Source organism: Mus musculus, chromosome 13 (assembly GCF_000001635.26).
Source record: "Mus musculus strain C57BL/6J chromosome 13, GRCm38.p6 C57BL/6J".
NCBI classification, from domain to species: domain Eukaryota; kingdom Metazoa; phylum Chordata; class Mammalia; order Rodentia; family Muridae; genus Mus; species Mus musculus.
In genome coordinates this window covers 53,269,061-53,286,161 of record NC_000079.6, presented here as the reverse complement: position 1 = coordinate 53,286,161, position 17,101 = coordinate 53,269,061, and the positions used below count along the sequence as shown (strand labels likewise).

The window sequence follows — 17,101 nt, the reverse complement described above, 5'->3', positions numbered from 1 at the left end:
GCGAGCTGGGGACCCTGCCTCCTGCGCGCCCGCCCGCGTTCCGCCCCCCCTGTGCTCTTCCCGGCGGCCGGCGGGACGCCCGTGCCCGAGCCCCAGAGTCTCTGCAGTGAATCGGTGCATCGGGGCAGGGAAAAAGGGACACCAGAGTGGCCCTCGAAGGGGACCAGCCTGCGAAGCGCGAGGAAGGAAGAAGCGGACGCGTGGCGGGGAGGGGTTGAGGCGCCCCGGCCCGAAGCCCAAAGGCCGAGCGCGCGGTAGGCGACCGGGCACCCACGGCCCGCAGCATGGCTCGGGGCTGGGTGCGGCCGAGCCGTGTGCCTCTGTGCGCCCGGGCCGTCTGGACGGCTGCGGCGCTCCTGCTCTGGACACCCTGGACGGCAGGTAAGGACCCTGCGTGCGCCCTCCGAGCATTGCCCGCTCTTCCACCACTCTCTCGGCCGCCGCGCGGGCGCCGGTGCTCTCGATCGAGGGGCGCCAGGCAAGGCCATGCTTCGCGCGCTCGGCGCCAGCTTGGGCCCGTGCCCTCAGTCGCCTGGGGCTGGTTCCAATGAGCTGCGCTCTAGGGACCACTAAGTGTTTCCAGAGGCCGGGGTGGGCAGCGGCCGGGAGCTTTTCTTAAGTACATCACAGTCGAGATGTGCACCGGTAGACGTGCTCTGTGTGACCCAAGACCTGGACTCCATCGTTTCTTCCCAGGTCACCGCCGTTCCAGTCCACATGCATCCCTTGAACCTTGTCTGCCTCCGGGGCAGATGCGGTCCTGAGTTAGTCTTTTTTTTCCCCGGGGCAGTGGGGAACGCACGATCGAAGGTCTTGGCTTCCCTTTTGTTGAAATTGGTGGCCAAAGTGGTGTTTGGTGGGTCCTGCTTAGCTGGGGGCTTGGCCCCGGGATTTGATTTGCGAGGCTGAAGGGGAAGTGCCCTTCCCCCTGTCCTCGTAGTGTTTTCTCGAGCGTTTCTTCCACCTCTGGAGGATTCTGTGTGGGCTTGATCAGGGCTCAGGAGACCCTGTCAAGGAGCACAGACGTGTTTTTGGAGGATACCTGGGTAGAAATGACTGTGGTGGCCGGAGGAGGAAGAGGCGATGATCCTCCCAGTGCAAACCCTAGAGCACCTACTGGCCGTCAGGTCTGTGGCCCGAATCCCCGCGGCCTGTTGGCTCGGCTGAAGGTAGGCACGGCCTCCGGGCCCAGGAGGGTCAGGGACTCTTGAGGTTTGCCCTAAGTTTCTGAGCTGCGTGAGACGCGCCCTACTGGGACAGTGACTTCAGTGTTCCCCAGCCCCCCAGTGTTCCCGCAAGCAGGTGAGAGTTAAGGGGCAGAGTCAGGCAGCAGGACTTGGGGATCTTTCCAAGTCCTGCTGTGCGGGGGCGCTTTCTTGTGTCGGGTCCAAAGAAGGAAGGAAATGCTGAGCAACCTTCCAGGAGGGCGTTTGGGTTTAAACCGATGCTGATGGTATTTACCGTTTCTGATCTCTTGATTTGCATTGATACACCTATCCCCGAAAGCAGGAACCGCTGATTGCAGAATGAGAGTGCCCTGTATCTTAAATTAATGTCATTACCAAACTGCCCGCCCCGCAAGAATTCCCCCTTCTCCACCATCAAGAAATTCTTTTGAAACTAAGGGGCTATAAACTGGTCGCCTCCATAGGGATTTTGGCCTTTGCCACAGGCCCTTACAAATCTTGTGGTTTGGGGTGTCTTGAGGTGTAGCTGGGGTGGGGGCACAGGATCCGCTATGGTAAGGGGGCAGGAGCCTTGGTTGCTTAAAGTCAATTTTGTAACCAGAGTAGAAAGGCCTACTTGCATTTTGAATGTATCAGTTTGAGGACTGCCTTCACTTGGGTAGGAAGGATAATCGCGTCTGATGAAGAAAGCCACCAGCCCCCCCCCCCCCCATCTGTGGGGGTAATTTATCTTTGCTAGTGAAATGGAACTGTAATCTCTAGAAAGACTTTGTTTCTCTTGTTTCTGGATTGTTTGCTAGTCTAGTCGATAGATAACAGGCATGCTTGTTCGTGTACACACACACACACACACACACACACACACACACACACACACACACACGAAATTATACAGGGCACGTGGGTGTTTGAGATCTTTTTTGTTGTTAAGGAGTGAATCCCAGCAATTGGAGAGTTCTATACTTGAAAGGATTTGGGATGTAAAAACATGAAAAAATTATTTTAAAAGGATATATGTTCTTATTCCATATTTTAATAGAAAGACTCCATTCCCTAAGGACAGGAATACCTGCTTTGGGACTCTGTTCTCAGGGGTAGGCAGGACAGGAGTGATGGGGCTTTTGCCTTCTCCTGCCTCTCATTTCTGCAGGGCCCAGATTGCCTCTGGCCCATATCCCTGAGTGGTGGTCACAATACCCAATGACAGTCTTCTTAGAAGAAAAGAAATGAGATCATCTTGTGTAAAAGACTTTGTGGAAACAGAAAAGATTTTGTGTGTGCAGTAAAACATGTTTTTCTTATTATGGTTGAGTACCAAGCAGGGAAGAGCTACACATTCGAAACCTTTCAGTGTTTCATAACAATTTCAAGTCGAGCCCTGGCATCCAGTGATGAAGAGCGCCACCCTGAAAATCCGAGCCTCACGGACTCCTTTGGGACATACATTATCAGGGAAGGGATCCGACCAGCCAGGTTCCATTTAAAACAAAACAAGACAACCCAGAAGGTGGTTTTTCTTCTGGAGAGTCATAACCTGAGGCCTCCAGCATGCTAGGTTGGCACCCTCCCTCTGAGCTGGGCTCTCCCTGTGGCTGCTCTTGCTTAGTTAACCTGGTATAGCGAGAAAGCCAATAAGCTTTCTGCTTGGTATTTTTGCATGCAAACCCAAACCCAAACCTAAACCACTGGTTTAAAAAACGTGCATTTTTGGGAGCAGTTTTGATGGCAATCCCCTGCAAAGGCTGGAAGCAGCACCCAGTGACTTTTCTATTCTTGTTGTTAAACATTCTTCCCATTGTTTACCCAGAACGTAGCTGTAATTGGTGTTTGTGTGACTTGCAGAGAGTCTCTCACTAGTTGCCTCTTTAAACAGATAGCCTGGGGAACTTACAAGCCTGGCAGAAGCTACACTTTATGCAGGCTTTTTTCTTTTTTCTTTTTTAAAGCATCTTCTAAAGAGAATGGGATGGATACTCAGGAGTTAGAAGTGGCTTCTTTGACTGGTCAGGGAGGTGAATCCTTCTTGGAGGTATTTCAACTCTTCTTTAGAGTGTGTTGTGGGGATGGCCAGGAAGGGAAGGTGTCATTATGAAGCACGCTACTACTAAATGGTATGCTACTGGAAGGTTCATGGAGTGTCCCCTAAGGTGACATAGATCTCCCGGCATCTATCTGCCGGTTGTTTGGAGACCTGGAGAGGAAACAGTGATCTCCTTGCTACCCAGTTGTGACCACTGGATTTGCTTTGCTATACCCCACTCGAGATTCCCTGGGCTGGCCATTCCTACGTGGGTCTTCTGGCTGGGACTACTCTTTGTGAGCCATTAGACTGTTTCCTCCTTGGGGAACCCCAGTGACTACTTATATGGGACCCTATGTCCCCAATGGCAAACACACAGGATTTCCAAGCAGAGCCAGGATTGTGTTTTTCTTGGGTGTGTGTGGTTACTAGTCAATTTGTATAAAAGGCTGTTGGGTAAAAAGGACCCATTTGGTCACTGTGGCTTTGGAGTCTTGGATTCGTGCCATTCCATTCGTACCATCCCCTGGTGACAGTGAGGTGCTGACGGGGCGGTGTAACCTCTCCAGTTTTGGAGTTTAAAAAAAACAAAAAACAAAAGCAAAGCAAAGCAATTAAGGGGACTGCAGCCCAGGAGCTATGGCGGGAGCCTACTTGGGCTGTTGAAGGCCTTCTTCACCTAGCATGTATTTATTTGGTTTGGTTAGAGGAGCTTGCCAAGTTGGAACCCAGGGTGGAACAGCTCTGCTTACATGTACAGCGCTCATAAAAACTGTCTAGGGTGTAATGTGTTTGAAGTCATATTGACAGAGCAGCTGAGGAGCGGTTGGTTGGACCATGGTGAAGATTTTCGTAACACTTTTCAAAATGGGATTGGTTTTGGTTTGGTTAAGCGTCGCTGATGAGTTTTCTGGGATACGTTTCCTTTAAGTTCTAATTCTGATCTCACCTCCCTGCCCCCGCCCCCATCAAAAAAGCCAAAGGGAAGGAAATAATTACAGAAAAAAAGTTGAGCCTAATTCGACTAAGTAGCTTGGCCTCTAGAAGGTCTTAAGCCCCAATGGGAAGTGTGTGTGTGTTTAATTGTGTTGGAATGAGCTTCAGTAAGCTCTCTGCCACTTCTGAGATGTTATCAGGGGAGAATGTGGCTGCTGCCCTGAACCTCTGAGAGTGGGGGAGGGGTCCCCCCATCACCAATGCACCCAGCTTAATGGCTTCCAAACCCTCCTGGAAGGGCAGCTAACAGGATGTACAGTTAAATTACAGAAACATTTTGGCTTGAACTCGTCGTAACATTTATGCTGTGGAGTATAGGAGCTGCCAGGCACATGTGACTATTTAAGTTAAAATTATTTAAAATATAAAAAAAAATTACACTTATTTCCTTTGCCTCACTGGTCTTCTGGCAGGTGTCCGTAGCCACATAGGGCCTTCTGGGATTTGGTGAGCAATTGCATTGAGTCTGTGGATTGTGTTCAGTAGTTTTAGTTTCTTTACAGTATAGTCTTTAGTCTATAAACATAGATGGATTTACATCTTTCATGAAGTTCGTCAACCTTTTAGAGTCTGCAGTCTTTTGAGTCTTTTGCTGCCACAATTAATGATGCCTAAGCATTCTCTCTCTCTCTCTCTCTCTCTCTCTCTCTCTCTGTGTATGTGTATTATGTATGTTGTTTGTAGACGTTAGCTTGTACAAACTGATTTTTTCCCTCTATGAGTTTGCAGAGTTTATTTGTTCAGATAGTACTTTGTGGATCTTAGCCTCTGTATAAGATCATATTGGATAGCTGCACAGCAGACATTTATCCTCATTTACTTAGTTAGTCTAATTGCTCTGTCTTGAACTTCTGCCACGACGCTGAACATGTGTCCAAAGCAGACAGTCCTGTTTTGTTCTGATCTTGTAGGTAAACCTTTCAGTCTGTATTGTGTTCAGAGACTTTTCTTCTGTTCTCAGTTTATTCTTTGTGTGTGTGTGTGTGTGTGTGTGTGTGTGTGTGTGTGTGTGTGTGTGTGCATATATGCTATGTCTTCACACACACTGCAAAAGGGAATCAGATCCCATTACAGAAGGTTGTGAGTCACCATATGGTTGATGGGAATTGAACTCAAGACTTCTAGAAGAACAGTCAGGGCTCTTAACTGCTGAGCCATCTCTCCAGCCCCCTCAGTTTATTCCTGAACCCTGTGCATGCTTTGCCTTTCAGAACACATTGAAGCACCTACTCATTCAGACTGTAATGCTAAAGCCAAGCGCATGCCTTTAAGCCCAGCACCAGTGAGGCAGAGGCAGGTGGGGCTGTGTGAGCTCTGGGCCAGCCTGATCTACATAGTGAGTTTGAAGACAGCCAAAACTATGTAGAGAGACCCAGCCTCGGATGAATGAATGAATAAATGAATGGATGAATGAATGCTTTTGAAAAACATTACTTAGTCCCAAAGAGGTCCAGGAAATTAGAGCTGAATATGCCAGTGACTAAGTCAAGCCTTTCCTATTACAAATGTCAGCAAGACACCAGCAGGAGATATATATATATATATATATATATATATATATATATATAGAGAGAGAGAGAGAGAGAGAGAGAGAGAGAGAGTTTTTGTCGCTGTTAGAGCTGTTAGATGTGATGCTTTGACTGTGTAGTCTTAGCTGGCTGGGAATGCCAAAAGCTACCTGCAAACAGACCTTGCCCTCACCTTGGTAGACTAGACTTCCTAGACTTCCATTGGGTGTTGGCACTTAGTGTGAACCGTAGGACTGAGCGGGTGAGACTCGTGCTTAGTGTTGGAGCCAGACATCTCTACCGGATGCATGAGAGCGCACATGCGCAATGGGGAATGGCGAGATCTGGGGGAGTTAAGTGGAATTGGAGGCGTCAGTATGACTCACGACCTCTGTCTAGCCACACTGTATGTAATGTCCAACTGCAGGCCCATAGTTTTAAAACCATATTCTCTTTTTGCACATCAAAAGAGACAGTACCTTAGAGGGTTGACTGAAGATAAGGCCATGATCGGGAAAGATCAATCGGGGCCTGCAACATGTCCTTGGGATAGAAAGTTGTCAAAAACGGTGGCTGTGGTGAGAACACACAGGGGCCAGCCTGGAGGCTCTCCAGTGGCCAAACCTAGGGCAATGAGACAAGCATGGGTACAGTGGGAAATCCGTGGCTCAATACTGACACTCTGAGCAAGAAACTCACCGATGAATCTTGTAGGGCTCCTGGTGGGACACAAGGTCTTTTCCATGGTTCTGGAAGGTAGTCCTACTTGGACAGTGAGACATAGGTCTACAGACTGGAAGCTCTTGGGGAGGGTCGGTCATCTTTCCTTCTGCTTCTTGGTAGCTGACTGCTTCCTTGGTTTGCCTAAGTAGTGGTGTGAGTGAGCACTGAGTCTTTAAGTGACGACTGAGAAGGGAATGTGTCTGGTCGCAGGAGTTCCGTGGTTTTCCTGATCTGCAAGTGGGCAATGAGTAACTAGACTAGAGAGAGCAGCCATAACCTTGATCACCTCATGTCCTTAGTTTGGGTGACGGGCACTGGAACTTCTGTGGAGCGCGCTGAGATTACATCCTAACGAGGACAAGAATCTGGTCATAAAGCAAGACTGGCAACTCAGGAAGGGTCATATTTGGGACAACTGTGTTGTATTATTAACTGTCTGTGTTACGAAAGGTAGGTAGTTTGCAGAAGATCCAATACAAAAGGCCACTAACTTATAAAAGGAATTTGACCTTGTCATCCAGACAGTACAAGTTAGAACCAGCGTTCCTATGCTTTTGACTCCTCCCATCGTTCCTTGACTCCTCCCATCGTTCTCTCGACTCCTCCCATCATTGACAAAGCAAGAACTGGTGATGGGAGTCAGTGCTGTAGAGAGTATAGCAGCTGGCTGTGCCGCTTGCCGCTCTCAAGGCTGATTGGCACTGCCTAATGTTAGCATTGAGTTGTACATGCTCCGTGGTCGGCTGAACACTGTGGAGACTTTGGTACACTGAAACCATAGAAAATCTGCACGCATTTAAGCCAAGTAAGCAGTTCCCATTCTCCAGTGAGGGTTACACACCGGGCACAGTGATTATACATGAGCACGGGGCTCTGTGGATCCCAACGGGGGTGGAGGGGTGGGGGGGATTTTCAAATCTTCCTGCATGGGACAAGGTAAGATCGTAGCAGATGCGATGTACCCTCTGAATGATTCAGAAAACTGTCTAAGCGTGCTTTTCCCTTTCCCCTCTGCTTGGGTCTGTCTTTGATGGCTATTCTTGAAATAATATCTTAGGGTGCAGAGGGGGTGTCTTACATTAACTGAAGCTGTGTATGCATGCACGCGCATGCGCACGTGTGTGCCTGCCCGTGTGAGAATGTGCTGAGGCCGTCTCTTACTTTTTTTGAGAAAGATTCTCTTACTAACCTGGAGCTGATTGTTTCAGCTAGATTGGAGACAGTGAGCACCCCCAGGCGGCTGCCTACCCCTTCGCAGTGCAAGCCTTACAGATGAGTATCAAGACACCCTGATTTTATGTGGGCGCTGGGGGTCCAAAGTCAGGACCTCACACTTTATGTGGTGGACGCTTTATCCAAGCATGGAATCAGCTCGCAGCTCCCACTTTCCAGTTTTAGACGTATTAAAAATGAGGGTGATTTTGTTTGAATATTACACTAGTAAAGTTGAACTGTGGCTCCCTCTGCAAAGAGAAAGATACGACTTATGGTTGTGTCCTTCCTTGGGAGAATAGGTTTCAGGAAATGATACAATGAGGTCTTTGGGGTGGGTCTCTATTCCTGAGTTACCTTGCCCTTAACAAAAGGGAGGTCTTGGAAGGGACACCCAGAAGGCAGGTGATAGAGAAAGTGCTGGCCAGAGAGCATTCGCTTGGCTTACAAATGAAGGAGCAGCCTAGAAATGGCTTACTTAGGCACTCCGAAGAGGCCACCCCAGGACTTCTTTCTCCATCTTCTCTTCCTACCCCTTGATTGGCACGAGTGGCTGCCTGGGAGCTGCTTGTTGCTGGCAGTTTGTTTTCGCAGTTAGAGCAGAGTGGAACAGTTCGGGTATTTGGTTATTGCTGTTCTTTGTTGTTTTGTTTGTTTGCATTTGGAGACAGTTCCTCTGTGTGTAGCTTAGTTGTCCCGGAACTCACTCTGTAGATCAGGTCGGCCCCAACTTTGAGCTCCACCTGCCTCTGCCTCCCAAGTGCTGGGATCAAAGGTGTGTGCTACCACTGCCTGGCAAGTTGGGGTAATTTTTAGTGAATAAGATTGGGAGAAGGGTTAATGTGAGCCCACTGTACAGAAGCCCCTGTGATAAATTGCTAGTAATAAATAAACACACATTTATTTGGTTTATAGTTATAGTGGCTGGACAGTCCAAGAATCTGGTGCTGTTATGTGGTGAGGGCCTCATGGACAGACTGAGCAAGCCTACCAGCTGAGATCTCTTCCTGTTCTTACAAAGTTACTGATAGCACGATGGGCCCCTCACCCCCCTACTTCATCTAATTCTAAGTATATCTCAATGCCCTGGCCTCCAAATCCTTTAACAGAAAAATTGAGGATTGTGTTTTTCCAGTGTGTGAATTTCTGAGGTGTACACTCAATCCTCAGAAAAGTGACACGTAGACACTTGAGCCTGTGTCCCTCGAGTACCGTTGGGATGTTGAGTTTGCTTTCGGTGTCGGGGCACAAGAATTTACTTGATAAGAGGTCTTGCTGCTTGGGGGTGGGGGTGTGGGTGCGCACGTCTGTGTGTGTGTGTGTGTGTGTGTGTGTGTGTGTGTGTGTTGCTGAGCCTGAGGGCCTGAGGGGAGGAGCTGCTTGACCATGCCTCCATCAGTGTTATTGTGGGTTGCATGTGCTTTAAAACATCTTTCTTTCTCTAGTGGGTTCAGCAGCTTGCCCTGCAGGTGCTATGTGCCTTAGCACAACCCAGGCTGCGATCCATCCGGGGAACTGCTGTCCTGCTGGGAGCTTTATGACCACAGAGCTCTGATGACCAGGCTATACACTGTATTTCTCCACAGTGTCCTTATGCATCTGAGACCTGCTCTCCAGAGCTCTCCAGATCAGCTGCTCAGCTGTCCCAGTGACCTCCCCGGTTAGCTGCCTAGGGAGAGGAGGGTCATGATTAGGTTTGAAGCTTTGATCGAAATGGACCCTTCCTAGGATCCTCCCAGGTTTCAGAGTGGACCGGATTGACCAGGGATCATGCAGCTCCCCGGGGACAGAAATTATTGCCGGGATCCTCCAAGGACTCTCCTGCCCAAACCCAGGCCCAGGACGCCAGGCTCCAAATGGTCCTTTGGCCCTTGTTTCCCTTATAGAGAGAGGCCTGGGCAAAAGCAAAAACCAAAAGCCAACAAAAGCAAACACCCTTACTGCTGCTGGGATGTGCCTGTCAACCCTTGTGATTTATGGGCACATAGGAGCCCTTTGAAGTATGAGGGAGATGGATCGGCCTCTGGGGATTGGGATCCTTAGGACGGTTTGGGCCCCTGGGAGACTGCATCAACCACAGACAGGAGAGGAAGGGGTTCTAGGAAATGTCCTTTGTCCTTTGGATAGCTCGCCTGTGTTCTGCCTTTTAAGCAGAGGGCCTGTTCCTCCTGCCAGAGAAAGAAAAGGGCGATGACCTGGGCAGGATGAGTGCAGATTGCAGGGATACTTGGTCAGTGCCTCTGGAAGAAGCATTGGTTCGTGCACCAATGGGCGACGGAGGTGGATGGCCAGGGGCCTGGGCGCAGGGGACTAAGTCATTGAGTGTGATCCAGGTGGCTGCTGAGGACGTGGGGAGAAGAAAGCGTTTTTTGTTGTTGTTGTTGTTGTTGTTGTTGTTGTTGTTGTTGTTGTTGTGTTGTTTTGTTTTGTTTCTTAAGAAGGAGCCCACTGACTGACTAGTCAGGGCCGGAATGAGACTTGGAAGGACTCTGTCTTCTGAGTGTGTTAACAGTTTTGCCAAGAACATAATTTCGTTCATGAGTCAGCTGTCTTTGATGTGCTCCGCTTTTCCCTAGCTGTTTGCAAAACAGTGTCAGTGCTATCCTTTTAGTTAGGAAGCTTCATTTTGAATGTGAAACACCCTCACCCTTTTCTTTCGATGGGAAAACCCGTTGTTTTGCAAGGCCGCCCACAGTACCAATTACCCACCTCTCTGTTAGTGAAGTGCTGAATATCTGTTGTCAGAGTTCAGTGAGGGTTCTCTCTCTCTCTCTCTCTCTCTCTCTCTCTCTCTCTCTCTCTCTCTCTCTCTCTCTCTCTCTCTCTCTCTCTCGCTATTATCCCAAACTCTGAATGCATCTATCTTCTTGTCCGAGAAACGTATGATTTTAAGAAGAGCCGGGAGTCAGATTTCTCTTACTTGACCACCTTTATACAGATTGGAAAAGCTGGGACTGATGGAAAAAAAAAAAAAAAAACGAAACAGAAAAAATAGAGCCCAGCATGGAGAGCTGTTGGAGATGAGGTATGAAAAATTCTCCTCGTCATTGCTTTTTCCCCCATAGCAAGGAAATGGATTCCGCTGTGAAGTTGTGCTTGGCTTGGACCAAATTTAAAATTTTTAAATGATCTATCTATCTATCTGTCTATCTATCTATCTATCTATCTATCTATCTATCTATCTATCTATCTATCTATCTATCTATGTCTATTTTATGTGTCTTGAGTGTTTTGCCCGAGTGTATGTATGTGTACCATTTGCATGCCTGGTGTGCATGGAAGCCGGAAGAGGCTATCAGATCTCCTGGAAAGGATGCTACAGACAGTTGCGAGCTGTCATTTTGGTGCTGGAATCTGGGTCCTCTGGAAGAGTTGCCAGTGCCCTTAACTGCTGAGCCATCTCTCCAGCCCTGGAGCAGTGCTTATAAATGATGTGGAGATGCCCTTATCAGGCCACTCTATGCTGTATTAGCCAAGGGTAGAAGCTGTCACAGTACCAGTTCTACTGTGCAGTCTGAAGGTTTCTATCCCCTCAGGAGGAATCCCACAGCCACTAGCAAGCAGCTGGTCTTCATCTCCTTCCTCCTGTTTCTCAGACTCTGGCAAACACTAATCTCTTCTCTGTCTCTGAGAATTTGCCTGTTCTGGAAATTTATTTGAATGGAATCATGGAACACGTAGCCTTTGAAACTGGCTTCTCCCCCTTAGCACAGTGGTTTTTTTTTTTCCATAATTGTTTCTACACACGGCCACTTTAGAACACACACTGTGACAATTGTAACCTGTAGGTCTTCCCACATTATGCATGCTCTGCTGCCTTGCTGGCTCCACACTCAAGAGCTAGGCCCAGGATAAGCAGAAGTCCAAGGCCAAACCTTGAGTACGTATAGAGTTCCAGACCAGCCCAGGATAGTGAGACGTGGCTCAGCCAAACCAAACCAAACCAAACCAAACCAAACCAAACCTAACCCCCTCTTTTACATTAGTACATCTCCAGCTTCCCCATTAAAACACGAAAATTTCTGTCATTTGCATATGCACAGTTTATTTTTAGTTAATTTAAGTTAGCATACAAAAGAATGGCTTCCTCAGGGCATCTACTTTCATAGCTGGTTCTGATTTTCCTTTACGCTCCACATTCCCCTTTTACCCAACAGCTCCATTTTTTCCTTCATGTCCTATTGTGTGCATAATATAGATCACAGGTCTCATCTGTGAGCTTTTTTTTTTTTTTTGGCAGTTGTTTGAGTATCTGTAGGGTCGCTTCCCAGAAGTGAAATGTCTTTATTTCCTTTATCCAAAATGTTTGGGACCAGAAGTGCTTCAGATTTCAGAACTGTTTAGATTTTAGAATACTTTCATACGTGTAATGCATATTTAAGGGGGGACCCACATCTCAATGTGAGGCTCATCTCTGTTTTATACATTCCTGACACTCGGAGCCTGAGAAGTCACTTCACACAGCATTCTTAGTGTGCCTGTCCTTCCCCTGTGACCTGCCACAGGCAGCCAAATGTAGCATTTTCTACTTCTGTTGTCATGGTGATGGGCAAAAACTTCTGACCTTTTGAGCATTTTGGAGTTCAGGTCTTCACAGTATGGGTGCTAAACTTGTAGGGTTGAAGTTTTCACAAGCTGATAACTTCCTTTCAGAAGGTTTTGTGCAGTAGTTTCCTGAGTTGAAGCATCTCATCCTTAAAGACTCAGGAAGCAGATAACTCAAAACTCTCAGGAAGTCCCTGAAGCTAGTGGATTCACAAAGTCCCGTTTTCTCTAATGTTACATAAACAGTAAGAAGAGAGCAGACTTTGGCCTGCGGTGTTTCCTGTGAGTTGTGCAGAGCCCTAGGGTTCTATGGAAGAGCTCCCTGTTGCTTTGTGCAAGGGGTGTGGGGTCCCAGGGCAAGCTTGGTGTTTTGTGCATCTGTGAAGAGGCCATTTGTTGGTGGGACATTTAATGATGATGTCAGTCGAGGTGGGGGTAGATGCTGAGGTTCTCTGCTTGCTGCGTTTTGGTGCTCATCCTGATTAGTCTCACCTTTCTCAATGTTTTAGACTTAATTTCTTGGGCTTTTTTTTTTTAAACTTTTGTCTCTTTTTTTAAAAATCCTTTTTCTTTTGTTTTTAAAGACTTATTTATTTATTTGTTTTTGGTTTTTCAAGGCAGGGTTCTCTGTATAGCCCTGGCTGTCCTGGAACTCACTTTGTAGACCAGGCTAGCCTTGAACTCAGAAATCTGTCTGCCTCTGCCTCCCAAGTGCTGGGATTAAAGGCGTGCGCCACCACTGCCCAGCCAAGACTTATTTTTATGTGCACTGATGTTTGCCTGCATGTGTGTCTCTGTGAGGGTTCCCTGGAAGGAACTAGAGTTGTACACAGTTGTGGGCTGCCATGTAGGTGCTGGGAATTGAACCCTGAACTCTCTGGAAGAGCAACTGGTGCTCGTAACTACGGAGCCATCTCTCTAGCCCCTCTCTTGAACTTTTTAAAGCTGAAGTGTGTCAGCTAGGGGAGTGGAGTGACCCATCTTTGTGACATTATGCTGCATCAGAAGTCACCTTGGTGGGGATAGTTTTTGAACCACAAGTTGACCTAATAAGGATCCCCGTGGAGCCTATTTGTTTTATGTTATTATAATGAAATACATTGACACGGGCTTCTTAAAAAGTAAAGGAAGTCCTAGTGTTTGGCTCCCAGTCCTTCAGGGTAGCCTTATTCCTAGTTTTCTAGTGAAGATAACCAAGTGGAGCCGGGATGTACATTAGAGAGAGCACAGCTTAGGAACAGGAACAAAGAGAGACAGAGATGCTGGGGTCCATAGTCCTCTTCAAAGGATCTCTCCCATTGACTCCAAACCTCCCAATGGGTCCCTCTTCTCAAAGGCTCTTCTATCTTAGGAGCATACTCCTTGGGACCAAGCCTTTACTTGTAGACCATCCTCCAACCCCAGCAGGGACTCAAAGAAAACTCTGGTGTCTATTTTCTGTATTTTTCATAGCCTCTTACTCCGTGGGTGTTCCTTCAGTATCTTGGTAGAAATGACATTGGTTTTGCAGGTTGGAGTGCATTCTGTCCACTGGCCATGCCCTTGTGAAGCTTTGTCCTTTCTCAGTGAGAAGTGTAATTTGGTTAAACTCACACTGACCACCTGGGCTAGCCATGAAGCTGCTTCGGCCTCTAGTAGCATTTGTCAATCTTCTGTGGCAGTGGCTCTTTTTCCTAAGCAGCTGAGCACTCCTCCCTCTCGGCTTCCACTCGGTCAGGCTTCGGAAACTTCGTATGTAGCGGCACAGTAACTTGCTTTGTATTTCCTGACACCACGTTTCTCACATTTTACCCTGGGGTTATTTTATTTTGAGAACTGCTAGGAGAAGTTTGGATGTGGAGGTTTATTGTTTCTGGATTTATGGAAACCACAAAAGGATGCTCATTCTCCCACAAGATCACTCAGAGCTACAGCATGCAAACACACTAAGCAAATAGCATGGGCCCAGCAATCTGCAGAGACATTGTCATCCACTGTCAGCAGTCTTCCCTGGATCTCTCCTTTAACCCTACACTAACATCAAGTGGAGCCTTAGTAAGACTCATAGGTTGTGGATTAATGAATTTTCCATTTAATATTTTGAACTATAATTAGAGTCAGAATTAGACACCTCCCCCCCGAACCCTTGAGTCATATCAAGTCAGCTCTGTGCTCTTTGGTCTATAAATATCAGGTGGTCTTGTGCATAGGCCTGGAGAAGGGTGGCGGGTGAACTTATGTGTCCCTTGTCCAGATCAGGAAGTACAGTGGCTCCTTGGTGTGCAGGTTCACTTACTCTGCTTTCAGTTACATGAAGTGAATCATAGCCTACATGTAAAATGAAAAGTTGTAGACGTGAAGAAGGCCTACATCTGACTTGGACACCAAGCACTCTGAAAGTGTGATGTTATTGAATACCTTTCTTCCTTCCTCTTCCCTTTAGGGCACCTTTGTTTTTCTTGTGGAACAGTTTCTTCTGGTTTCTCCCTGTAGGAAGCTCCTTAAACTAAGAAAGTTCCAAAGCAAATTTAGTTAAGACTCAGGAAGTAAACAACCCAAAAATCTCAGGAAGTCCCTGAAACTGGCCAGAGTTACAAGGTCCCTCCTTCCCCAAGGTTATGAAGCAGTAAGGATTCTAGAGGAGAGAAGACATTTGTCAGATGACTTTAAGTTGTGTAGAGAACTTGAGGGTCTAGCTTTTGTGAGTGGCACCTTGCTGGGGTCAGCTTTTGGGTGATATAGGTGCCTTTCAGTCATCCCTAATCCTGTAAGTACCCCTTACCCATTCTTCTGTAATTAACCAGAATAAAACTCATTGGTTCACCAAGTTAGACTTCGGTGCTATTATTACTTTGGTCTGTTATTGTTTCCCTATTTGGGGTGAGTAAACATTCATGTCTGCCCAGGTATAATATCACATAGAACTTTTGTCTAATATATCCACAGAATGTATACTGGCAATTTTATTACAATATTAAAATTTCTATTATTGTCAGTTTTTATTTTTTCTTAAAATGCATATTTTATTTTGTTATGTGTGTGTGCACATGGATAATGTGTATGCACACACATGTGCTCGTGTGTATGCATCTAAATCAAAGGACGATTTTATGGAGTCAGTTTGTTTCCACTTTTGGATGAGTCTCAGGGATCTAACCGAGTTGTCAGATTTGCATTCTCAGTCATTAGACATCCCTTGGCAAGAGCTTTTTCTCTCTGAGCCATCTCTCCAAATGCTAGTTATTTTTAATCTGACTGTGCCTCTTCACTAAATTAAACTTTGTCATAGGTAGGTGTGTACTGGAAAAAACAGTATTTATAGTGTTTACTACTGTCTATGATTTCAGGCATCCAGGGGGTGGGGTCATGGAATGCGTTAGCATGCCTCAATCAGAGCTCTGGCTTCTGATGGTGAATCCATCCAAAGCCAGCTGGGGCTGTTGGGTTTCTGAGAATGGGTCTTTCCAGCCACTAGAGTCTATGAGTGGGAGTGTCCACAGGAATGTGATGTCGTCCTTCCTCTGTGTGGTACTCAGGACTCAGTACCACACTGTGGTAAGTGGTCTATCATGGGATTGTGTGTTTAAAAAAATAAAGATTTGAAGATTTTATTGTCTTTATGTGTGTGAGCATTTACCATATGTCTGTGTACCACATGTGTGCCTGGTACCTACAGGGGCTATAAGAAGGCACAGGACTCCCCCAGAACTGGAGTTAACAGAGAGTTGTTAGTGTGGGTGCTGGGAACCAAAGCCATGTCTTCTGCAAGAGCAGTAAGTGCTATTAACTCCTGAGCCAACCTTCCAGACCAGCTGAGTTGTCCTTACATGATAAGAGTACATCATTTGCATTGCTCTTGAGAAGGGAACCACAACAAGATACCCAGGGCAGCAGAGGAAGCATCAGCCTTGCTTGGGAGAACTGAAAAAGGGGAGGGGAACAAGTAAGGAGAAAGCTTTCTTGGGCTTCCTCAGGAAGAACAGGCTGTATAGGGGAGAGTTAGGGTTAGGGTTAGGGTTAGGGTTAGGGTTAGGGTTAGGGTTAGGGTTAGGGTTAGGGTTAGGGTTAGGGTTAGGGTTAGGGTTATGAGTGGATGGTGTAGGGAAGGATTAGGGTTAGGGTTAGGGCTAGGGCTAGGGCTAGGGCTAGGGCTAGGGCTAGGGCTAGGGCTAGAGCTGGGGCTGGGCTAGGGCCAGGTGGTGTAGGGGAGTGTTAGGGCTAGGGCTGGGGCTGGGGCTGTGGCTGGGGCTGGGGCTGAGGCTGGGGCTGGGCTAGGGCCAGGTGGTGTAGGGGAGTGTTAGGGGTAGGGATAGGGATAGGGATAGGGATAGGGTTAGGTGATGTAGGGTAGGGTTAGGACTAGCCTCAGTATGTCTGGTAGCTTGTGGCCCTTTGGGTATCTGGTTTCTAGCACTTGGTTTCATAGTTCAGAGTTCTAATGGTAGAACTCTGGTATGAATTTTACCGGTATGATTTTGGGCAGGAGATGGCTTGAAGCAGGGCTGTGGCACACTGTGAAAGGCCTATGAGCCAGGCATGGCTGCCCCTAAGATTCCCCAGCTCCTAAAAGGGATGGTTTTCATAGTCAGTAAGGTCTTACAACTTCCCATTTATCAAGACCGGAAAAGGGAGGCTGGGAAGATAGTCTAGTCAGTAAATTTCTTATTAAAGACTTGGGTTCAATCCCCACTAACCCACATTAAAAAAAAAAAAAGAAACAAAAATCTAAAATAAAATTTAAAAATGGGCATGGTGTTACGTTCTTGTGATTCCCAGTGCTGGGGAGGTGAAGAGAGGCAGGTGGATCCCCGGAGCTCTCTAGATGGCCTTAGCTTAGTGTAAATGGCAAGCTTGGGGCTGGCAGGAGACTCTGGCTCAAGAGGTGGACAACATCCCTGAGTAGCACGTTCTAGGTTGTCTTTTGGCTTCCA

General features: G+C 47.3%; 1 protein-coding gene across 1 annotated transcript in view; it reads left to right on the top strand.

Annotated features, from left to right (window-relative positions):
* The first annotated feature begins 37 nt into the window (after positions 1-37).
* Ror2 (receptor tyrosine kinase-like orphan receptor 2) overlaps positions 38-17,101 on the top strand; it is a 176,808-nt gene continuing 159,744 nt past the window's right edge. The window contains 1 exon segment of the mRNA NM_013846.4: positions 38-381. Within this exon segment, the coding sequence (NP_038874.3) occupies positions 285-381 (97 nt within the window). The 5' untranslated portion in view covers positions 38-284.